Source organism: Drosophila sulfurigaster, chromosome 3, assembly GCF_023558435.1.
Source record: "Drosophila sulfurigaster albostrigata strain 15112-1811.04 chromosome 3, ASM2355843v2, whole genome shotgun sequence".
Lineage (NCBI taxonomy): Eukaryota > Metazoa > Arthropoda > Insecta > Diptera > Drosophilidae > Drosophila > Drosophila sulfurigaster.
The window spans coordinates 49,574,289-49,599,039 of NC_084883.1; the positions used below are offsets into that span (position 1 = coordinate 49,574,289).

Below are 24,751 nucleotides of genomic sequence, written 5' to 3' on the forward strand. Positions count from 1 at the left end.
AATTAAAATACGAAATTATTAAAAAACAAACAAATTGTATAAACGCAAATTGTTTAGATTGTGAGAAAGAGAGACGTGCGTCTGTCTGTTCAGAGTAGTCTCTAGTAATTTCCGTAATTTCATCTACAAGATATTATAGTATTTGCCATGGCCCAAAAAAATTCACATGCGCTTGTTTAGATTGCACACAAAGCATATTACGTAGCTTATTTTGGCATGTGAATATACTCGTTGTTTTTTTTTGCAAATAAATTTCGTTCGAGTAGCGATGAACAACGTGAGAGAAATATCACAGATGATGGAAGAATTTACTACAGAAATATTTATTTCCTCGAGTATTTTTGGGTTTATATATTAATACAACATTTCGGAATGTTTTATTATTATAATGTAAGTAATGAATGGAATTTAGCATAAAGTAAACTTTGTTGTAAACGTTTTTAAGAAACTTATTTTTTTCTCTTCCTATGAAACTTCAAAATATTTAATTATAATGTACTTAAATTGAAGGAAATTTCCATTAATTACAATTTCTTCTTTATTACGATTCTTTTTCAATTTTTATACCATATTTCTTACATATTTTGTATTCTATTTACTCAATCTAAGAGCTGTAACTAGTTCGTTTTAATTTTAGAAATCGATTAAGTCAATATGTAATAAATCACGTTTGTTTTGCAGTCTCTTAATACTTTGTTCACTGTTTAGTTTCGATCTTCATTATTCATTATTCATTTCATTTGCGTTTATGTTTATTTTCTCAAATTTGCAGCTTTCGCAAAAGATATTTTTCTTTCGATTTTTCCCCATTTGAATTTGTTGAATTTTCTGACAGCGGTCTTGGCAGGCGGTCAGCAAAAACGAACTTAAGATGAGCAAATGTTGATATAATACGTACGCAAAATTCGACTATATACTACATAAAATACTATATATGTTCGTGCTTCTAGTTAATGCCGGTTCATTTAGAATCAAATTGTATATGTACCACCTGTGAGTTGTGTGGCAGTCAAAGTAGTAGTAGTGGAAATCAAAATGTTTATTGAATGAATCATAATATCATTCATACACATTTTTATGCGGATTATTTTTTGGCAAACATTTATTATATGTATGCTTTAGTATATTTACGATTGAGTGTGACAAGGTCGTCGTGGCATGTGATGTCGGTAAATCAAATCAAAAGCAGCAGCAAAAGGAAGCAATCGATTTGCATGCGCATTTGATGCAGTTAAGAGAGTTGCGTTTAGAATTGCCATAAGCCATAAAAATTAATGTATCAACTGCGTGGTCATGAACTGACTCGTGGCTTACATCCTTTGGGGCCGGAAGTGAACGCTTTGTATTTCCGCTCTCCAACATGTGCAGCTGGCAGCCAAAGTAATTACGCTCTGGTAATTGAATAGCCAAGCCAAGTAGAGAGCGCATTACTTGGTAATCAACATAGCCATAACCATATGCATATCACTTGACGTGGTCAGTTGGCCAGTTGACTGGGAGACTGTTGTGAACTTTCAATCTTTTTTAGTCTCGGACTGTTGTGAACACAAATTGGACACGTGTGGAAATTGTGCCAAATCCCCCCCTCTGATGTTGCTCTTCTTTTTAGTTTGTCTGTCAGTTTGTTTTTAGTTTGACAGGTGTTCTACATTTATTTTGGGTTTTGTGTGCTTTTAGCACTTTTGTTGTCGGCGCGCTTTTATGGCCCAAGGTGCGACCCTCGCGTCGCATTAGTTGCAATTATTGTGGCCTCTTGACATTCTTCTTTATATGCCTTTAAATTGCCCCGAACCCCTTCCCCCTTCCCGCACTCACAGCACTTACGCACTATCGATTTCAGCTTTAACACACGATTCGTAGACCTACACCCACTTAAAGTGTCATCGCCACGAAGCAATGAGACAATAAAATTAGCTAACATCATTAAAGGTAAATTGTTGCTGCCCCTCGCTTTCTCCTCTCTCTCTCTCCCCCTCTTGAGGGTCTTCCATTAAACTGCGTTAATCAAAGTGCATTTAATGCCCTGCCCAAGCTACTGGCTAAGTGTTATTGAAACTAATTGGATTTGGAAAATTTTGTTGTTACGCACTTTGAGATCAAATCACAATTTGTTTTCTTTTTTTTTGGGCTTTCTTTCGGCACAAACTTTTGGCCCTGGACACTTGGCCTGTTTCGCTTCTAGTGAAATTACAGAAATTAAAATTGTATTTATCATAAATTTTTATAGTTTTCCCAACGCGTTGTGTGTGGCGTGGCAAATGTAATAAAAACAACAACTTTATCGAATCTACGCTGCGTATGAGGCAACAAAAATTGGAATTAAAAACGCTGTAAAAACATTTCATTGCAACTACAGTGGACACTGGCTAAAGACAATCCAAGAAAAGTTTTGAAGTAATTGGAGTAAAATAAAACAAGATAGTCAAGAGTGTGAGATGGTCGCTACACATTGTCAATAAAACCCAAATTAGCATACCAAAATATACTGTAATATACCGAATTAATATACTAAAATATTCTGAAATATACCGAATTAATATACCAAAATACACTTGTATATCGATAGAATACAATAGTAATCATTTAAATGTAAACAGATATCAATATACCAAATATAACTTTCGGTATATCACAGTATATTTTGGTATATTAATACGGTATATTTTATGAATATTAGCGCAATGATAAGATTAATATGTATATCAGATAACAATATATAATAGAAAAATATAGACCAGATATAATTTTCTCAAAAATTCTTGCCGTACATTTCTTTGCTAGCCTTCACTGTACTGCCTACAAAAATTTTCTTTCTGTATTTTTCCATTATGTACTTTACTTGTTTCTTTCCTTCAGCTTTTTTATGAGATTTTTACAGGCTTTTGTTGGCCGCAACAGCATCACGTAATAAATTTCATTATGAACACAGAAAAAATTGGAACGAGTCGACGTGAAAATATTATTAAAAACAGACTTTAAGTCCAACTATTGAGATGATTACGAATTGAGTTTAATTGCACAAAATGAGCCAGCTTATCAGGCCGTAAGTATTCAATTTGAATTGATAACAACATTTAATTGACAATCGATTAGCTATTACTTTTCTCTTTGCTATTACCACATCATTCAACTCTTTCAACTCCATTTGCAATGCCATTCAAAATGTCTAACCTAAAAGCAACAATTACGCAATAAGCTTGTAGCTTGCCACAAAAGTTGAAAAAAAAAATACAAACGAAACATAAGTTAACATTTCTGCCAATAAAAAGCCCATTTCATCAATGTCAGTGCCTTAAAAGTATCCAATAAACATGTTGCATACGCTACATGGGAACTTCGAACCCACATCAGAGAGTTTTTTTCTTCATGTTTTTTTTTTGCTTTTAGGAACACGTGCGGCAATTATGTATGTGGCATGAAAATTTTGCTTAATAATGCAGCAAAGCCACAGACACAAAAAATCAAACAATAATAATAACAAAGATTGAAAGAGGTAGATGGACATGTTGAAGTCCAAACGAAGCGATTATGGTCATTAGGCAAACGAAAAACAAGTAAATGAAAACAAGTTAGATAGATATGACGAATGTGAAATACGCTTGGATTTAGTTGATTAACTTAGTAAAGATAATATTTTTAGGTAATAAAACTGTAAGAAAAGATGGCAAATACTTGGTGGCTTTGGTTGAGAATCTGGTATATACTGTACGCTATGGTATATTCTAAGCGTAATAGTATATCGATATATGAAATATAGCCTTCGGTATATTGTTGTATTTCTTGGTATAATAATATATATGAAATATGTATATTATTCGGTATATTTTGGTATTTGTGGTATTTTATTTCAGTATAATTTAAAAATATTACCGCATTTTTTGACATGGAAAACTCGACTCTAGCTTACTTATTTTATGTTATAATAATTCACTACTTGCACTACTCTTTATTTGCAAAGCATTTAGCTTTTACAACAACAAATATAATAAAGATAACTTCACTATAAAACACTTGACACAAAATGGACATAAAAGTTAAACCACTCTTTGAAAGTGTTCATAAACACAACTAAAACCAACAAGACAACAAACCAATATTAAACAACGCGAAGGTCATCAAAATACCGACGAAGAAATGTTTTTTTATTGGATTAAAGCTAGTTAGTTACTTAGCTTTATCGATTAGATTTATGTTTATTGAGCATTGGGAATCAATTAACTGTACATATATAATATAAATATATCTAGGTTCATATTGTGAGGCCTTGCCTTGATTGCTGTGTCGTAGCTCGTTCTTGGCCTTAGTCATGCCAGGTTTGATTGTGAAACAAGTTTCCGAATCGAAAAACTTATCGAATTACATTTACTACGTGCGTCACTGAGTTCCGCCTATTAAAGTGATTTTGATTCTAAAGTTACACTACACAAAAATACATAATATTAATAGGCATAATAAGAGAGAAAAACTAATCTTAGCATTTGCCTAATTGAAATTTGTCCGTGTGGAACGCCCTAAACAACTTTCAGGGTGCGTTTCGAGTCGCTGCATTTGAGCCACGCCTCAGTGCGGCAATGAACTTGAAGCCCCTTTCTTGTATTTAAAATATATTCAAATCAAACCGTTAAAAAGGTTTTACGTTATTGATAAGGCATGAAATGTGAATGTCAAAGATAAATCATACAGAATGCAGACAAAAGAAATGCATTTAGGCAAAGAGTGGAAAAATTTCAGCTTGTAACGATCTTTAAACAGGTAGCAAGCTGAAAATGCTGTAAGAGATATTATTCTCTTTTCTTTTCGTTCTTTCTTTATGTTCTCTCAAGGAATTACAGAATCCTGACGTAGAGTTCTTGGAGTCAGGTAGTCACTGACTTCCAAGGTGTGTTTTGTTGTCAGCTCATAAAAAACAGTTCCCAAAGCGGTTCAAAGACATTTGATTCTTTTGGGCTTCTTCGAACTTTAATTGCGTGTGCTGCGCACCCACAAAGGACTCAAGCGTAATTAAAATGATACATTTTTATTGTGACCGCGCCTAAGGAATTCAATGCCAAACCTCAAACAATTCCTAATCCTCTAGCCTGAAACGAATGTTGTTATTTTTCGGTACGATATCCGAGCTAATTACTTGGGGAATGGTCAACGCTAGAGCATCACATTGCACTCGCAAATGCTTATAAGCATTGAACCCGACCCAACCCAGAGTCAAAGCCAAAGGCAAATCAAAACCAAACCACAGACGACACTTGAGCTCGGTGAAATGCAAACGATCGAGTCGAGTCGAGTTGAGGATCGTTCGAGTGTAAATGTGGGGCACATCAATATCAATATCAATGTTAGAGATGCCATCGACTCACATTTCAGCTCGCTGGGAAGCTGATGACCCAGCAACAACATATAACGGATAAAATCAAGACCCAATTCACAATTGCCAACTAATCAGTTAATAATTCTATAAGTTTTTATATATATAAATGTTTTTTTGTGTTGTTTCTTTTTGAGTTTGTCATGCCTCCCATTGCGGCAAAACTGTCAACTGTTGCCCGTTTGATGTATGGCATTCATAAGACAGCAACCCCAACCACAATCCCAGCCCCGATTTTGGACCTTATCGGTTGGCGTTGTGACCAGAGATCATTTGTCAATGTGTCACTGGCTCTTCCCTTTCCGACTTGATGTTGTTTTTGCCTTTTGTTTTTGTATTGTTTATAGTTTTTGGTGTGGCATCTTCGTTTATTATTTTTTTGGTTTGTTTTTGCCGTCGAAATCTGAGCAATGTTATTGTCTGAAAATTGAGTAATATGTGCTCCGGTTTGGTATGCGGGCGAGATGGGTTAGCTGAGATTAGCATTCACCCGACCCAACTCGACTCGCAAACGCGCAACGCGGATGATGTGGCATTTTGGTTCTTGGTATGTGCAACACGGCACGCTGAATGATGTGGCAGTCAGCACAAGAACACATAACTAAAAGGATTGTGCAGGTTTTTTTTCCAGATTTAGGTTCGGTTTTCTTTTTTATTTTGTGGCACTCAGTAAGGCCGGTAGCCGATCTGAGGAATGCGTTTGAAAGATCAGCATGATAAAAAAAAAAGACAAAAAACTGTCTGCAGATGCATATAAAATGTTGACTATATCAAGATGAGATCACTAAGGCAGAGTCAAAGGCTGCAATCGTGAACTATGTTAAGATACTGTTAGTGCAAAAATGTTGTGTTTATTACACGAAACTTAGATATGATGAAAATACTGTTAACGCAGAATTAAGTTATATTAATGCTGTAATTACAAAATGAATACAGAATTAATAAACTCACATCTTTTGATTATAACTTTTGCTGCAGAAGAATCATTCTACAGAAAGCCGTTAAAAATCTCTCAGCTGCTATTAGTACAGAGAAATGTGAATACTATGTTTGGAACTCATGAAACAAATTATGTTAATGTTAAACTAAAAAGCTGTTACTAAGATTGAAATTGAAATCAACTGAAATCTCTCATAACTCCAAGTCCTTAGGTCCCAAGTGAATAGGTGTAATAAAATTGAAGTATAATCTTTATGTAGAAGAATGATAGTTGTAAAAACGTTAATTAAGTGAAGCTACTTTTCATACAACAATTTTAAGCCCTGACGAACATTTTAATAATACAAAATTGAAGCGCTACCTTGGGAAATTCGTTAAAAACATTTCTGCTTTTGAAGAAATGTTGCTCTGAAAGATATTAAAATCTCTCACTAAGTTAAGCAGAAATGTTAAATAATATTTGGAACACATTAAGAACTTTCAGTTAGTTATATAATACACAATTAAAGCGCTCACTTGTAAAATTCATTAGTACATTTTTCCTGTTGAAAAAATGATCTACATAAAGCTGTTAAAATCTCTCACCATGTTACACTGGTGTTATTCTGTTAAGACTATTTTAAGGAACTGTTAAGTATTTATTCTGTAACAGAATCATTCTATAGAACCCTCATAAAATTTGTCACAATTTGCTGTAATTTTTAGATTGCTATCTTGCTTATGAATTACTTAAAAAGTGATTTCAGTAACTTGACGTCACACCGCAACCATTAATAACTTTACCACATCAATATTCCTTAGAAATTGACTTCATTGTTCAATGATTCATATCCTACAGACGAAACTGATGACCAAAACTGCCAATAACAATAATTAAGCAATAGCTAACCACAAAAACCGACGCCTTCTATGGAATTGAAATGAAATTCGCATTCCAATAAGCAACAAGCCACTTGACACTTCAAGTGTCATCTCTTGTCTCTTGCCTTTCACAACAACAACAATAATAATAATAAAAACGATAATAACAATAAAAATGTAGTTGATTGTGTTGCTGCAAATCGATTATACAATTAACTAATAGCTAGCCCCCAATCAGTTAACCAAATTGTCGTGAGTTTTGCCATTGACCGAGCCAAACAAACATTGTGTGTTGCAATTTCTGATGGGACGACAAGTTTCCAGCTGCGATTCGCTTGTTTACCTGACTGTCTGCCCACGTCTAATTGCAGGTGGCCCACAAAATTGTTGTGTCAAGCGTTGTAGCGTTGGCGTTGGCCAAAAACCGAAGTCGAAGAGCAAAAGAAATTGCTCTCGTATTGATTTGATTTATGTTCAAGTTGTATTTTGACAGCAATTCCCCAAAAGACTTTCAAATGCCTATTGCGTTCCAATTTTCGCAAACTCACAATTGAAATGGGGTTAATTGTATTTCATTTGTTGTAAGGGCCAGAATCAGTTTGTGTGTGTAGCGTGTAGGCTGAAAACGGCAAACCGTATAAGGAATGTGGGAGAGTGCGATCAACAACAAGAGATCTGCAAAATAGTAAACCTTGAAATTGTAGCAGCAATTGTCGTATCTGAATATGGATATGAAAAGAAAGCTTGGGAACAGACAATGATATGATTAGATTAGAGCTCAATAAATAGATAATTGGATAAATCCAAATGAAAGTTTGTCAATTATATGAAAGCCCCTAACTGTGTTGACGTGATATAATAAAAGTTTTTTCGCTACTTTAAGTTTGCATAAAATTCAACACAATAACTTTAAAACGGTTCATAAATTATGCAAATAGGTTGCATAGATTATGCTTTAAACTTAAAATACCGATTTGCATGGAAAACGCATTAGCCCATATATATTATCTTCCTAAGAATGGGACGGAAAGTAGTTTAGAAGGTAGAATTTATTGTGAGTAAATTTTCAATTATTCTCAAATAGTCAAAAGGTCAAGTTGTACATTTTAAACCTTTCACTTTTTCATTGCTTATTAAATCACAAATTAGAATGCTTCTTTGAACAAGAAAAAACTCGCCATCAATGCCAAAAATCCTTCATTTTACAGTCTTGTTAGAAAATAAAATTTATTGTGAGTAAATTCTCAATTGTTATCAATAAAATTAGAATGTTTCTTTGAAAATCTTTCACATTACAGAGTAGGTAGAATTTATTGTATGTAAATTCTTAATGATTAACAACAAGTCAAAATGTCAAGTTTTTACTCTAACCTTTCACTTTTTTACAAACCCTTTAATTTGCAAATTAGAACACTTCTTTGAACAAAAGTCTTTCGTATATCAAATTATGTCAAGTTTTAGAACGTATAATTTATTTTGAGATAATTCTCAATTACTATAAAATAGTCGAAATGTCAAGATTCAACTATAATATTTCTCTCGGTATTTTTATTAAGAAAATCTTATCATCAATGCTGAAAATCTTTCATTTGACGGAGTATTTAAAAGATATAATTTATTGTGAGTAAATTCTAAATTATTATCAACAAGTTTTAACTATAACTTTTTACATTTCTGCAAATTATTAAATCGCCAATTAGAATGTTTCTTTGACAAAGAAAATCTCTTCACCAAAACCAAAAAATCTTTTACATTTCAGAGTATGTCAACAGTAAATTAGAATAAAGAATAATTCTCGGAATCACAATATCATCATCAGTTTTCATACAATTAATTTCTATTGACGAACATTTCTTTGTTGGAAATTTTCACCAAATGAAGTGTGTGTGTTGCATTGTGAGCATCAAGAATGTACATTCTAACTACCGTTAAATTGTTTTTGGCATTCTCTGTTATTGAGGTATTTTGTGTTGTTCGTTGCTGTTCTGTGTGTGTGTTGAGTTTGATTAAATGCATTGATCATTAAGAGAGTTCTAAGCACAAAATGTAAAACTAGTTTAGACAATAAGGCAACACACACAAGAGGCAGCTTCCTGCCTGCGGTAATGTTGCGGGTTCTGGCTGAAGGTAAGCCACATTTTCGACACCGAAACCGAAAACCGAAAAGCCAAGCATAACACAGACAAAAGACACCTGCTCTGGCCGTTAGCCACAAGACAATGGACCAAGCAAGCCGCAGTCAGAGTTGTTTTTTTTTTTTGTAAGTTCTTCTGTGGCTAAGACCAAGTTGCAACTCGTTGTGGTATGCGCTTTATAATTGCATAGAGCGGCAGCGAACTGCGAAAACTGACCCACTTAATGTTTGTTGCTGCTGCTGCCCCAAAACTCACGTTGCAACTTGCTGCTTTGCTGCAACACACACCCACAGCATAAGCCATGCTAATTGAGACTGTTGTTGCCGTTGTTGTTGTTTGCTTAATGTTATTGTTACAGTAGCTTCCAAAATGCCTGATGAGGGCGCTTAAAAGCCCCGCATCGAAGAAAAGATTTTGAGGGGAAATGCATTCAAAATGCATCGAGGTAAAAGAGTTGGGGCAACTGTCGCCCAGCGATAATACCCTATAATTTATGTAGACGTTCACAAGTCTTTGAACTTTTAATGCGTTTCGAAAGTTCTTTTGTGTTGTGCAATAAGAAGCTCGAATAGAACTGAGATTTTAATCCGAAAAGAAAACTGCTCGCTCTACGCATTTTCAATCATAGAAATCTTTTTTTTAAGTTTTTCTTAAATTTTTTACCTATAGTTCAGTTTCTTTCTCTTTTTTGATATTTCGGTCAACCAACATTAAATTAACCAACGCGATATTATAATATGGATGCACTACGCAACACTTTCCGCACATTTTTCCGTCGTAATCTCGATGATGTCGAGGAGCATGAACAACTCAATGCTGACGAAATGTTGGATCTAATGCAACAGCAGCAACAATCAACAACGGAACAGAGCGATGAGGGTTTCAATATAACCACCTCGGATCCACCAATTGAGGGAGGCGCACTTGCCTTGCCTGGAACAGCGCGAAATATTGGCGAGACGGGACCATCGATAAACTATCAGGTCGAATTTCTCAATTTCATTGAGCGCAATACGCCTTCTGGTTTCGCAAACAAATTTCAGCATCTTGTGCCCTATCTGGCCCTTGGCTTCGTCACCTGGCCAAGCTATTGGCTCTGGCGTGGCTATCAATGGGAGACAAGACGTCGCACCGAACGCATTGGCGTGTACATCCAAAGAGTAAGTTTACACAGAATGAAAAAACGTTCTAAAATCAAGAATAAAATGTTGAATCAAGATTGTAAGTTAAAATTTAACCAGGACGGTGAAATTTAGGATTATAATCTTGTTTTAGCAATGGAAAAATCTTAAAATTTACCCAAGAAGGCTAAATCTTAAATCAGGAACAAACCATCTTAAATTTAGATTGTTTACTTGTGAAATTAGGTTATAATTTAAAGGGAGGGAAACTCCAACATTTAAAAGAAAACAAGAACCAAATTTTTTTTAAGATCGAAAATTTTTTAGTCAATATTTGCAATCTACTTTTAAATCTAGAATAAAACAAGATCGAAATTTTACAAAAAATCTAGATTGCCCAATCTTGAAATTCGAATTTATAATCTTGAAAAAATCTTAACATTGGACCAAGAAGGCAAAATCTTAAATTGGAATCAAATAATTTTAAATTTGGTTTGTTTAATTGTGAAATTAGGTTCTAATTTTAAAGAAAAGGAACTCCAATATTTAAAAAAAAAACAAGAAGCAATTAATTTTTTTAAGATCGAAAAATCTTAAATCAAGATTTGAAATCTACTTTTCAATCTAGAATAAAACACTCTTGAATCAAGATTCTAATCTTAAAATAAGACGTTATTAAACTTAAAATGCATATTTAGCACACACATTTTGATTTGAGATTGTTTTAACCTTATCTTATTTCAAGATTGTTTTTTTTTTAAGATGGAAAAAATGTTAAATCAAGATTTTTTCAATTTAGATTTTTTTAATCTCTACTTTACAGAGTATATATTATCTTTCTTAGCCTGAGTCACTCTGGTTCATCTCATTGCAATGAGAAATTGTATTCGTCATTCCAACCAAATAATAATAATAATCTTTCTCTCCTTAGACCTTTCAGCATGCCAAGCTAATGCAAGTGGCGATCTTGACGGTGGGTTTCCTTATGGCCAGTGCCCAAGGCGCAACTGCATCCAGTCTGCCCATACATGAAGTCGCATACAATCGGGATTCAACGCCAGATAATGATGAAGATGATTAGAGCAGCAAATAGCAGGCTCTGCGTTCCCGTCTCCCAGAATTCAAGTATGTCACAAGCATAACACAATTTTATTACACTTTTTTAACAGTCTGTTGAAACAAAATTTGGAACAATTTTGTAGCGAAATTTTAGGTACAAACATATTTCTATAAAAATGGGTGTAACGGACTTCATCGAAAGCGTCAAGCGCTGGACTGTGAATCAACTGGATCGCAAATCAAAGCAGGAGGAAGAGTTGAAGCCCGTGCGTCAAATTCCCAACTTGGGCGAAGACATTCAAATGGTTGTGCAAACGCCAGAGTTTGAGAATGTCATGAATTCGGTTTCGCCATTTTTGTTGGCCAGCTTGGGCGCTTGGCCGGGTTATTGGCTATATCGGGGCTTTGACTATCACTCTCACAGGGCTTATGTGCCGCTGCCCGTTTACATAAGACAGGTGAGCAAAATATCAAATATATCGAATTCACATTCAATATCAAACTCCCCTTTAGACCTTCTACCAAGCAAAGATGTTGCAGTTTTTCATCATTATGGCTGGCATAATTTATATGGCCAAGCATCAGACTGGCGAACACGTATTTCCAGTCAATCACAAAATTGATGATTAAAAATCAATCAATCTGAAGTTCGTACCAAATAGTAGCATATAAAATAGCAGATAATCAATACCAAAATTTTCCATGAAATTGTTTAATAAATTTTCAACAACAAAACTGTTTATTTATTTCTTTGCTTTGGCATCTTTTTGCAACTCTTGATCATCTTGCCCAATACACGTGGCTGGATGCCAACATCGAGCAGCTCCATGCTGGCTTTAAGTGCCTCCAAATTGAGTCCAGCATCGACAACCTCCAACATGCACAGGATTACAGCTTGTACATATTCCTCCAAGTCCTTGTTACTTGTTTCTGGGGCAGACATTGCACACAACGTTAAGTTATAAAAATATAAAAATTAGGTTTTATTTCGAAAGTTTTGTTTTGCTTTGAGCTATCATGCTATCAATCAAGTCAATGAAGACTAGATGTTAGAGTCGAAACTGAAGTCGAAGGTCAAATCAAACTAAAGGTCGACTAACAACAACAAAAATTTCAATTTGAAGTTCTCACATTGAAAATGCTTAGGTCAAAGTTCACTAGCCACACTAATGAGCCACCTGATCCGATCCAGTTAACCCTCATATCTCAGCAGCACCCAAGAAAACAATTCAACAACCGAAAATACCGAATATCGCCGCAAGCCAACTGAAGAGATAAATTAGCTCCAAATTAAACAAATTATTTGTGGTTGAAGTGGAGACGCATTGCAGCATGCATAGCAAAAGAAGGCGGGGCAAACACTCACTCCATATTCAAGATGGATAGCAATTAACAAGAGAGCGATGAACATGAGTAAGAAACCAACGCAGTTTTAATACTCTATAATTTAAATTTATAACAGAAGGGGTTCAGTTACTGAAGAATTTGGTAAACAATAGACTATCAAAAAGGTATGATTTAGGATGAGAATTATAATTTTTTAATCTAATAAATTATATAAGAATTCGAAGAAACCAAAACAAGACCAAGTTTGTTACAGCAGATCGCTTAGCATTGCCTAGCTCACTTAGACAATATAATCTTAATGAACTTTTAAATGTAACTTCGCTTTATCCTTACTTATAGAAAAATATTATGTAGTTGAGACATTTATTTTTAAAATTTGCATCTTAATTTATGTATTATAAATCCCAGTAGATTATTGAAGAATTAGATAAAGAAGAAAGAAGCCAAAAAAAACTTCTCAGTAAATATTGAATTTTAAATTCAAATATTAATTTAGCATATTCTTGCAAATAAATCACATTTTAGAGCAAATTTCCAAAGGGCCCCTAAATCAAGTTAATCTCAATAATCAATTTGTAAACGTGTCTTCGATAATTTCATAATATTATTTAAAAAAAGGTCTTAGTAAATATTGAAAATTTAAAATCCAAATATTATTTTAGCATATTCTTGCAAATAAATTATGTATTCAGAACAAATTGCTAAAGATCAAGAACCTCTTTGACAAGCCCCTAAATCAACGTAATCTCAATAATCAATTTGTAAACCAGTCTACGCTAATTTCTCACCTATATCATAAATTCCATATTATTATTATTCAATTACAGAATTGAATTACAAAGCAATAGAAAAACATAATCGATACCAACAAAATTGTGTAATAAGGAGTAGAAAATTAAGTATAGAATTTATAACTTCAATGTAAATTTAGCTCAGTTTCTCAAACTACAGAAAATCTATAGAGAAACCTAATCGAGTCCGACAAAATTATGTACTATTGAGTAGAATTTTAGCAACAGAATTTTTAATTTTAATTTAATTCCAGTTCAGTTTTTCAATCTTCAGATCGCAGCTAATTTCTAATTTCAATTTAAATCCAGTTCAGTTTTTTACCAACAGATTGCAGCTAATTTCTAATTTCAAATTCAGTTTTTTAAGCAACAGATCGCAGCTAATATACCGCGCTTAGTAAAGATCATATTGAGCAGCAAGTGGTTGCTGCCACAGCTGCTGTTGTTGTAGTTGTCGTTGTCGTCGTTGTTGCTGTTGTTGTTGTCTAAAGCATGTGATAAGTAAAAGCAAACACTCAATTAGATGTGCTGCGTGCTGTTGTGATCTATGCGATCTATGCGATCTACTGTACAAGTAGTTATATCTGTAATTGTTGTTGTAGCGGTTGTCTCACCTGTATGAGATACATTGTGCAGCCGTAGTTGTTGTTGTTGTTGTTATTCTAGTTGTTGCTGCGAGCGTTTGAAGCACACACACTCAAATACACACACACTGGTAGACACTTGCATACAATGCTAATTATGCTGCAGTTCCTCAAACTGCATTTACGACTAAAGCAGCGTCGTTTTGGTAGAGGGTTGGGCTGTTCACAGAGAGACAGGTATCTCAGTATCTCTGTATCTTTCTATCTGTGTATCTTGCACACAATGCGGTTACTCTTTTTTTCGATGTTGTTGTTATTGCTTTGCTCTACTTAGAATGCAGCTCTTGGAGTTTGTTGTTGTTGCTGTTCGGATTTTTATGATGCTGCCCAGTCTATTTATTTTCGAGTTTAGCGCAATTGTTTCAATTAAATGGAAATTTGTTAACTTTCCCACTTGATGAAAATAAATTGAACACAAATACAAAAAAACAAAAACAAAACACACACTAAAAGTTTCTTGGCTTGGCAAATGTTCCAACTTCGTTACAAATAAACGAAGCGATTTCCAGCACAGAGTAGGAAGGATGAAATAAATATATAGTTTTTTTTTATAGAGTAAAGGGGTTGTGCTGTCTCTTATTGTACAGTTCTATATAGTCTGGCTATATAAAGGCAAATAGTTGACAGCTCAAAAAGACAAATGAAAAGAAAACACGAATAATTATAACACGGTGCAATATGTTTCTTGTTTCACTTGTGGTCACTTGTTTTTTATGGGGTGGAATTGTTCAACTACACTTATACTATATAGTGCAGCTGTTTCTTTTCTTATAATTTCTTTTTATTTTTATTTTGTCGTTTTCCACTTTTTTTTTGCAGAATATTTATTTTTGAATTTCGTGGCCTGCGTCACTGGACATTAGCTTGGGTGTCTAGAATTCTACCACACTTTATTTCACTATGGCAATTTGGTCCCGCGAATGCCTTTACATCCAATTTGAAGTCGAATCGATCAAACAATTTTCAAACGCGTACGCGAGCTCAATGTATTGGAACTTGAGCAATAATTGGAATTTCGTTGATTATTTCTCTACACTTTTCAATTTCTTAGTAATTATTATGTACAGTTCGTTGGTTTGCGGTTAATGGAAGGTGTTTTTAGTGCATTATTATTATTATTTAGATAGATTTTAGTGGATTTCTTTCATTTGCAACCGTTTGCAAACGCGTCGCTGGTGCGTTCTCTGTGCGAGTTGAGCGCGAACTGTTTGTTGAACAGTTTGAAAACGTTCAGATTCAGGTGCAGCCCGCTTAACAGGCGGCTTCTCAATGTTATGCTCGCAATGGCACTGTTAACGCTCAAATTGGTACTGTTAACGGCGCTGCTTGTGGTACGCATGTTGTGGATGCTAAGCAACATCATTATGATGTTCGACTGGACGCTTTGTATGATATTCATTATTCGTTTGCTTGTTGTCTAAGAAGTCGCATTCGATTTAGTTGCGTCGCACTTGAAATTTGTGGCATATTTCATGGTGTGCTGCCATGTGGTGTGGCATGGTGGCATATTAGCGCTGTAGCTTTGGAATTTTTGTGTATTATAAGTATTATTTTGGGGGCGCGTAAGTCAAACTAGGAATTTAGTTCATTCGTTAAGTAATTTGTATTATGCGGGGAATTGGCTTAATGGATATTAAATGAATGAATAGCAGCAGAGGGCCAATTTTCCAAGAAGAATTTCGGTAGATAATATGTAGTTAAAGAAGCTTAAGTTAAAGGGCTTGGCTTCTATTAGAAGCCTTCTAATGAGAAGATTATGGAAATACTCTGCTAATAAATGAAGCATTAGATTCAGAAATAAATACTTAAAAAGTACAATACTATATTATACAAATAAAAAGTATCAAATATTTTTTTAAATCTATCTTTACATTTTCAATTATCATTTTTGAGGAAGTATCGGAATCGTTTAACTATCTTAAGTTAAAGAGCCGGACTTGACTTCTCATGATAAGATTATGAAAATATGGGGCTGCAGAAAGAAGCTTTAGATTCAGAAATACATACATAGGTATTAAAAAAGTATGTACTGTAGAATACTTTTTTATACAAATAATGAGAACGCAAGTAACACATTTTTTTTAATCATTCTTTAAAATTCCCCTCAACATTTTTGCCATCTCCAATAATGAATAAAAGTTCAAATAGCTCAAGCTAAAAAGTTTGGCTGCCTTCTAATGCGAAATTTATATACAGAGCTGCTAAAAAAAAACTTCAAATTTAGATATGAATGCTAAGAAACTTTTGACTTATAATACTATTTAATACTAATAATGAAAACGAAAGTATAAAATACATTTTTAAATCTTTAAAAATCTAAACAACATTTTTCAGAAGTTCAAATAGCTCAAGTTATGGAGCTTGACTTGGCTTTTAATGCGAAGATTATGTAAATACAGAACTGCTAATAGAAGCTCTAGATTTATAAATGAATGTGAAGAAACTTTATATTGTAGAATACTACAAATATTGAATTTACTATAGTACATATTAAAAATGTAAACATTTTGCGAAAATCTTTTTAAAGTTAAAGTTAGGGGCTTGGCTTTTAATGCAAAGATTATGGAAATGTTGAAATAATAATAAAAGCTTTAGATTCATATATTAATAAAACAAAGTTTTTTAAATGGTATTCTGCAAATAATAAAGACGCTACTTTTAGGCCATAACATATTTTGTTAATCTTACTTAAAAATCTAAACAACTATCTGCGCCACAGGAAATCTTTTCGCATAGACGATCATTAAGTCAAATATATAAGAGACGTGTCTACGCCTTCAAACAAGTCTCTAATCAGCCTCCCATTCAGAAACTCTGCTCACTAGGCACACAATTTCCTAGTGCCAAGCAAAAAAAAAACCCTATGCGAAACTGAAAGCCGACAACTCTGCTGCAAAATAGTTGCCCAACAAGCCAAAAGCCCATAAAAAATTCAGAAATCTACCTCCCTCCCAACTCTGCTTCCTCTGTTGGAATAATTCGCATATTTTTGTGCACTGTGGAACGCATTGCAACAGGTTCGTTGGCTTTAAGGCGGGGGGCAATAAAAACAAAATGGAAAACAGAAAATGAAAACAAAAATAAAGCGCATAAGAGCATAATAATTAATACTGACCAAGAGACCGACAACAGCAGCGACAGCGACCACAAAGTGCGTAACCATTGGCAAAATAAAGAAAAACAGGAAATTTGTTGAAAACTTGTAAAACATTTCATAACCTGGCATAAATCGCCGAGAGATATGACGAATGAGAGGAGCTGAAGGAGGCCACAACACAACACACAAAATCGTAGTAAGAAGCGATAACAACAGATACTCGAAAAAAGACCGAAACAATTCAATACAAATTGGCGCCCTGGCATATATGGAAGGGGAGGGGACGGGAGGGAGAGGGCGTGGCCCAAACAGCTGACAACAAAGTGTAGCAAATGAAGTGACGGGCAAAAATGGATTCGAGTCTGGAGTCTGGAGTCTGGGCAGGCAAAAGTACCCTTGGACAACAACAACAACAACTGAGTTTGGAGTCTGCAAAACCCAGCGGCAATTAAATGAAACTGAAACTCTTACTTGATCTTGTGGCAGCATCTTATGGCTCGAATGTGTGGCAGCGTGATAAATGCGGTTATAAAAACCTGCAATCAAGCAGCTCGCCAAACGAAAGTGAAACAAAAGCGCCGACAAGCCAAAGTCAAACCAAAAGTGAACTGAACCCGAAGCCAAGCGAAAAACTTGCAATTTCCATTTTAATACGCAACAACTTTCGGCTAGAGGCAGGCTAAGGAGTCAGAGTCGCTGTTGCTGTTGCTAGCAATCACAATTCCATTGGCAAAACGTGAAGTGGCTGCCACAAGTTGTTGCTGCCACAGCTGGCTGCTGCCACACGCTCTATCTCAATGGCATACCAAAGCGCTGAGACGCCCATGAGATTTTTTCGAGGCAACCAGACTCCAACTCCGACTTCATCATCAGCTTCAACTTCAACTTCAGCTTCGCGACGTCTGGGCTTGATTGGCGCTGCCAAAGGAGCAGCCAAGCAGCATCAACTCAATGCAGCGGGCGGAACTCTGTTGGGGTATGTCATCAGCATAAATTTTACTTCGCATTCATCATAATTTTCATGCATTTAATTTGTGTCATAAATTGCCTCACTGCGCTATGAAATGGCCTGGCCAAAAGGGCGGCCACAAATTTACCAACGCTTCGTTTTGTTATACCCTGTAAATAACTGAGAGGGGTAGACAAAAGACCGACTACACCCATTAACTTGATTAGAGAAAGAGACCAACAATCTAGCAAAAATTAACTTTATACAAAATACTTATTTTATACTACATTTCTTTATGAATACATCAACAAGTTATAGGGAAAATTATATTTTAACATAAAAAGTATATTTGAGACATAGGAACGATTTTCCAATATAGCGATATATAGCTATTGTCTCTAAAAACAACAAAGTCTTCTCTAACTAAATTAAATTATTAAAAAACCCATTAAGTTAAATTTATATGTGCTTAATATGAAGAAATCAAATTGTCCCTATAAGTCAGTTTATACGAACAAATAGATTTATGGGAACATTGAAAAATCGACCCTTACTAATGATAATATATAGTAAATGTAGGCTTGATATCATAATCAGAAAAGAAGTTGCTAGAAATTCTTCACTCTATTATTAAGTTTTCTTTAAATCTGTATATTGAGAGTTACAAAAGAAACCCTATTGTAAAGATAGATTAATATATCATATAGGTATCATAAAAATAGCTCAATATAATATTATTTAAGTAAATACAAATAGGTGTCAAATGTTATAGTAGAATCATTTCATATAATTTGATATACCCAACTTTTTCACAAATTTCTTACACATTTTTCGACCTTTAAAAGCTGATGAAACTACAATAAATTTTGCTTCACATTAAACGGAGATATAAATCTTAAAGTTCTTTGAAGTCACTAAGGTATTTCTCAGCTGCAACTAACTTTAGCCGCGAATCTTAGGTACAACATAAGTTCTCCACGTAGGCTGCACAAATCCTAAAGTATCTGTTGGAAAATTACAAGTTTTAAGTTTGCAAAGAATTCTAGAAACTCGAGCAAAATCCTTTTAGTGTGATGAATCAAGCAGACAACAACAACAACAACGCTTCCAATCAACTGGCCATTGATCACTCATTTGTGGCTTGCTGTCTGGCATTGGACAGTAGCCTGACTTGGACTAATCAGCGTTCAACACAACCCACGCGACAACAGCACTTTTCACTTTCACTTGTAAGCGGGCAGTTGCAGGTTGCAAAGAGCGCAGCAGCCTAGGTTAAATGCAGGAGGCATGCAACAAGATAGACTGAGCAACAAAAGAAAACAACGCTGATTACCCAGGTGATTAACAAATGAGCTGGAGGCACAGAGGCGGAGGCTGAGGCTGAGGCTGAGGCACAGAGTTTGAGCATGTTGTGGCATAAGTAAAAAGTGTATTCGCAAGATAGCAAAACAAACTACAAGATACAACGATGCGTGCTTGTGTTGTGTTGTACAACAACAACAATAACAACAACAATCAATAATAACAACAGACAGACAGACAGTCAGACAGACGGAGTCTTCGAGTCAGTCTGCGGCTGATCGTCTGGCCGACGAAGGTTAAAGATCGTTAGGCGCGACAAGGGGTCAGGATGCGGTGATGGTAGATGCCACATAGACAGCGGCAACCATATATGAGTAGACTCACATACTCACATATTCACATACTCATATAGTCATAGACTCAAAGTGCTTTTCAATTCGCAATCAACGCAGCCGCCTGCACAAATGAGGCATTCATTTGATGGCGAATGCAACATGTGGCAAATGCAAGCGATAATTTACGAAGCAGCCTCAATCGCTTTTAGGACGCGCATGCTAATGGATTTCTGTATTTGAGCTGGCAGACAGGTAGAAGATATCGGAGTTCACTTCCTTACGGGAACTTCCTGACTTCCCTATTATGTAACCCTCAAACGAAAGATTCAAGTCCTAAGCAAATAATCATCTGATTTTTTATTGACTTACGCAACGATTTCCTTTTGCAAGGGGGCAAAGAAACTTACCTGCAAATAGAAAGAAAAAAAGGAAATTTTATTAGTCACCGCATTTTAAAGGCACGACAAACGCATTTCACAAGGCGATATGATTACACACACACACACACACACACACGACTGGCGAAAACTACGCATGGAAATGATTAAGCAATTTCCGTTGACATGCAGTTTTCCCCCATCTACCCTCTCCCTTCTCTCAAACTCCGCAGCTAATCATAAATCAAGTTTTCCCATTGCATTTTCGCTGCTCGCTGTTTACTTTGTTTTTGCGATAGCCGCTGCACAAATGGCCAAAAGGTGATAGACGAGACTTCGAGCTAATGTTGCCTAATGAGACTCAGCGCCACTCAGAGTGAAGAAAGTTATTAAATTGCACCTTATCAACTGACCATGACTCAGTTAAAGTGGTGAAAAGCAGTACTTAAATAATGGCCCTTCAAAATTGAAATGTAATTGAAACTAAATGCAATAGGTAATTCAATTTATTCCAAACTTTGGAAGACACAAAAATGATTCAGCGTATACCATTTATCACTTTCAGTAGTGAATTGAATTATGGTGATTTGATAATAGAGATTATATTAAAATTTTTACGCAAATAATTCAGCATATAACCTTTAACACCTTCAGTTCACAATTGAATTATGGTGATCGAATAATATTAGAGATTGTTATCAAATTATTACGAAAATAAATAAAATACTAATACTGTAACACGAATATAAATTGAGTAGATATCATTTTACACTTTCAGTTCCGAATTGAATTGTAGTGATTTAATAATACTGAAGATCATTTAAATAAAAGGCAAATACTAAACTATTTCTTGTCAATGTAAATTTGCAGACAAAAACAATTGACTAAACATTAAAAGATAGTGCGAAATATATATTATTAAACGATGTCAAACTATGTAATTGCGACTCTTTTTTTCAATATAATGACAATATTGCCTATAGAAAACGTTGGTCCAGAAGGGTTAAGATATTTAGGCATACATCTTAACCCCAATATTGTCTATAAAGGTTAATTTATGCCTAAATATCTGAACCATTGTGGGTCAACGTTGTCTATATATCTTAACCCTTATACACGAAGTTATCTATATATTTTAACCCTAATACACGACTTTATCTATTATATTTATATATTATAGACAACATTGGCCCATAAGGCTTCAGCAATATTGTCGTTTTACCCTCGGACTAAGAAAAAAATAAACTAAATTTCTGAACTTAGTGTTTCATTTTAGTTTTCTATTAATTATAATGCATTAATAATTCATTTCAGATTTCTTGTGATTTGTGATATTGGGATATGTGATTTCGTTTATATAAATTATTAACCATATATTCATTTTAAGTATTGAGAGGATTATGAATAAAATAAACAATCAAATTACTGGATCAACTCTCCGGAAAATTTTCTATTATTTCTAATGCATTTTTAATCATTTGTATATTCCCTACGTCCAACATAATATGCAAGTAAGCACCCCATAATCATTATCCTAAATACTTGACTAAAGAAATTTTACCTTCAGCTCTTTGCAGCCTAATTTCTTCAATATTTCTGCCTTGACTTTTCCCTCCACAAGAGTCAAGCGATTCAGATGGAAATCATTGGGAAAGTGTTTTCTCAGGATACAGCAGGGATCCGTGTATCCTGAGAAAAGTCTTTCCCAATGTTTTCCATCCGAGTGAGATAATCAATTGCATGTGGCATGGCAAGCCTTCTCATTGATATTATTTCTAGACAATGTCTGCTCTTATGTTGCCCGAAATCGTAAAACAAATCTCATAATTTACGCCCCCCAAAAAAACACACAAAAACCAAAACAAACGAATGAAGTTGTTGGACACCTGCTTGAGCTGATGGCAATGCATTTGATGGATGGGACAGTCAGTCAGCGAGGCAGTTAGGCAAACACAGAGAGTTCAGGCAAACACAGGCAGTCAATCAATGGGAAGAAGCTGGAAGAGGGGGAGTCAGAGGAGAATACGTAGAGAGGAAGGGGAGAAGAGAGACCTGTTACGCGAGCAATTCCAAGCAATCGAGCAATTGCCAACATATTGGTGTGAAATTATTTGTCTTGCGAACTGAAAGATCTCTCTTTCAAGATGCTGATGCTGATGCTGCTTGGTTGGGTTCAATGGACGAACGAACAACCGAACGTGTAGCCATCATACACAAAAGGGTCTTTTATTTCTTCATTTTTATGGACAGTTAAACAATTATATTTGGTATTTACAGCCAGTTGACTGGACGGAGCAAGCGAGCGGGCGAAATATGAGCTCTGCAGAGAGATATACGAATAGAGACGATGACTGCATGATGCAACAGACACAGGGTCGCAGAGGGAGAGAGAGGGAGGGAACTAAAACTGCAACTGGCAAGGAGTTGTTCCACAGTTTCCACTTGGCACTTTCGTTTTTATTATTTTACTTTTTTTCTCTCTTGGTCTTTTCTTCAACTTTCGCAACTCTCCCAAACAGCAGAGTTCAGTTTTTAACTAGCTGCTGCTTTGACTTGTGTGTTGTTGTTGCTGCTGTTTTGGTCACGTAATGTTCGACCGTTCGAACTGACCATTAAGAAATTCTCTTGACTGCACCCACACCCAATCCACAGTGCACAATATGCACACCAAACACACACTTTACTTCATGTAATAAAAATATGAGGCCTGGCAACTTGGTCGGCATAAATCACAGGCAAGTGAAAACATTGCAACAATCTTTATTAAATACCATACGAAATTCCCCCTTCGAGCAGCGCGGCGTGCATAAACTTAATCAGCTATTTTATATCTGCCATTGGGCATTCCTTATAGAAGTACACACAATATGCAGCCCCAGCTCGACACCTAAATATAGCCGCACGCCTATTGACGTCGATGTGCCTCGTCTCCCGAGTTAGCCAGATGCTATCTAAACTGCCGACACGCATCGACAGCTTAGCGCGCATCAGGCTAAATCCCCCAACTAAACTGTGAGTAACATAAGCTTCACTTATACCCTGCAACTCAGAAGGTATACGGCACATTCTATTGTCTTATAGGAATATGTAAAATAGACAACAAAAAATGAAGATATCATGTTAGAAAATTAAAAAATTTTTTATAGATTAACTCTTTTTCTATTTGGGGAGTCCTTAACAATCCTATTAAGAAGCAGTCGGAAGTAAATAAGCAAAAACAAGTAAAATTTGTAGAAGAAAAAGCTGTATATCTCTCACTCTATATTAACACGCTGCTTCACAAGTTTAAATCATAAGCTCGTTCTTGAAACTTGTCATCCTTATATTTAATATTTAAAAATACATAAATACACTTTAAAAAAGGATTCTAGAACAAAGGTTTTATAACATTCTTACTAAAAATCCATCTCCCATGTATTACTAAAGTTTTTCTCTATTTATATCAAAGTTCAATTGTGAATATGTTTATGTTGATCATTTATTTTAATGCAGAGATGCTCATAAATAAATTTTTAGAAAGGGTTCCTGAAAATAGTTTTTATAATATTCATACCTTAGATTAATCTCCCTCTTAGCACTACCTAACATTATTGAATCACAAAATGTATACTGGAATATCAAAGAATATCAGTACCATATATCAACAAGTCTATTACTATGCCTATTGAAATCGAGTTTTCAATATATCAATATAACTTATTTTCAGAAAAAAATGTTAAAGCATAAATGTATTGTCAACTAAACACAAATAATTAAAGTATCTTAGACAAAGTTCTGCAGACAACAAGTTCTATCTAAGCACAAGTTTCTTACAAAACTTACAACTTCTTCTTGACTTGACTTGTTTGAAATAAAACATTTATTTTTGTATTCTACATTTTCAATGCTCACATCATATTTTACGCTAAAAACTACACTCCGAGCTTATCAATACTTGATATTTCTACTTTTTTGAATCAGAAAACGAGTTCTACATATGTATTTCCCACTAAATACAACTTATCACTACTTCACTTGTTTGCATCCAAAAATTCATTCTTCAATTCTTTTGAATTTGCAGTGCATTTCATAGTCAACTATGCTGCTTTGCCTCCAGTTTTTCCACGTAGAGTGCAACGATAAGGAAAAGATAACGACAGCTAATTTCAAAAGTACGCCGGAATATGTGTTTCGAAAATACTTTTGCGCCTTTTGAGTTTTGGTTTTTCGCTTTTTGGTTTTTATTTTAATTTTTTTATAGTTTCTTTTACCTCACATGTTTGTGAGTGTTGTTGTTGTTTTTTATGATAACTTCAAACTAGGTGCAATGTTGTTGTTGTTGTTGTTGTTATTATTATTGTTAGTGCTGCTTCTTTGGCTGGTGAAGATGATGGTACTCAAATGAATTTGTAAACTGCTCACGCGCCGCGTGTGTCGCAGGCATAGAAAACAA

At 34.9% G+C, this 24,751-nt stretch overlaps 2 protein-coding genes across 5 annotated transcripts in view; one reads left to right on the forward strand and one right to left on the reverse strand.

The window, feature by feature from the left end:
• The window catches only part of LOC133840938 (supervillin), a 174,897-nt gene that overhangs the window by 140,533 nt on the left and 9,613 nt on the right, over positions 1–24,751 (reverse strand). Inside the window, exon 1 of one of the 3 annotated variants that reach the window (XM_062273134.1) lies at positions 14,230–15,426. The exons of the other annotated variants lie outside the window; for them this stretch is intronic. Coding sequence (XP_062129118.1) covers positions 14,230–14,244 — 15 coding nt within the window. The 5' untranslated portion in view covers positions 14,245–15,426. Of the gene's footprint in view, positions 1–14,229; positions 15,427–24,751 lie in introns of those variants that run through there. 3 annotated transcript variants of the gene reach the window in all.
• On the forward strand, positions 9,901–12,212 carry LOC133843378 (uncharacterized). Of its 2 annotated transcripts, none has more exons than XM_062276893.1 (3): positions 9,901–10,457; positions 11,350–11,543; positions 11,621–11,772. In XM_062276893.1, exons 1-2 carry the CDS (start codon positions 10,035–10,037, stop codon positions 11,497–11,499), a joined length of 573 nt encoding a protein of 190 aa, XP_062132877.1. In that variant the 5' UTR covers positions 9,901–10,034; the 3' UTR covers positions 11,500–11,543; positions 11,621–11,772. The 2 variants fall into 2 exon arrangements, with proteins under 2 accessions (XP_062132877.1, XP_062132878.1); XM_062276894.1 differs by lacking the exon at positions 9,901–10,457 and adding an exon at positions 11,991–12,212 and having other exon boundaries at positions 11,402–11,543; positions 11,621–11,935.

Excerpts from the sequence above, each read along its gene's own strand:
- LOC133843378 (XM_062276893.1), top strand. The coding sequence starts at position 10,035 with ATGGATGCACTACGCAACACTTTCCGCACATTTTTCCGTCGTAATCTC. Across the intron at positions 10,458-11,349 it reads TTGGCGTGTACATCCAAAGA|ACCTTTCAGCATGCCAAGCT; the intron begins GTAAGTTTACAC and ends TTCTCTCCTTAG.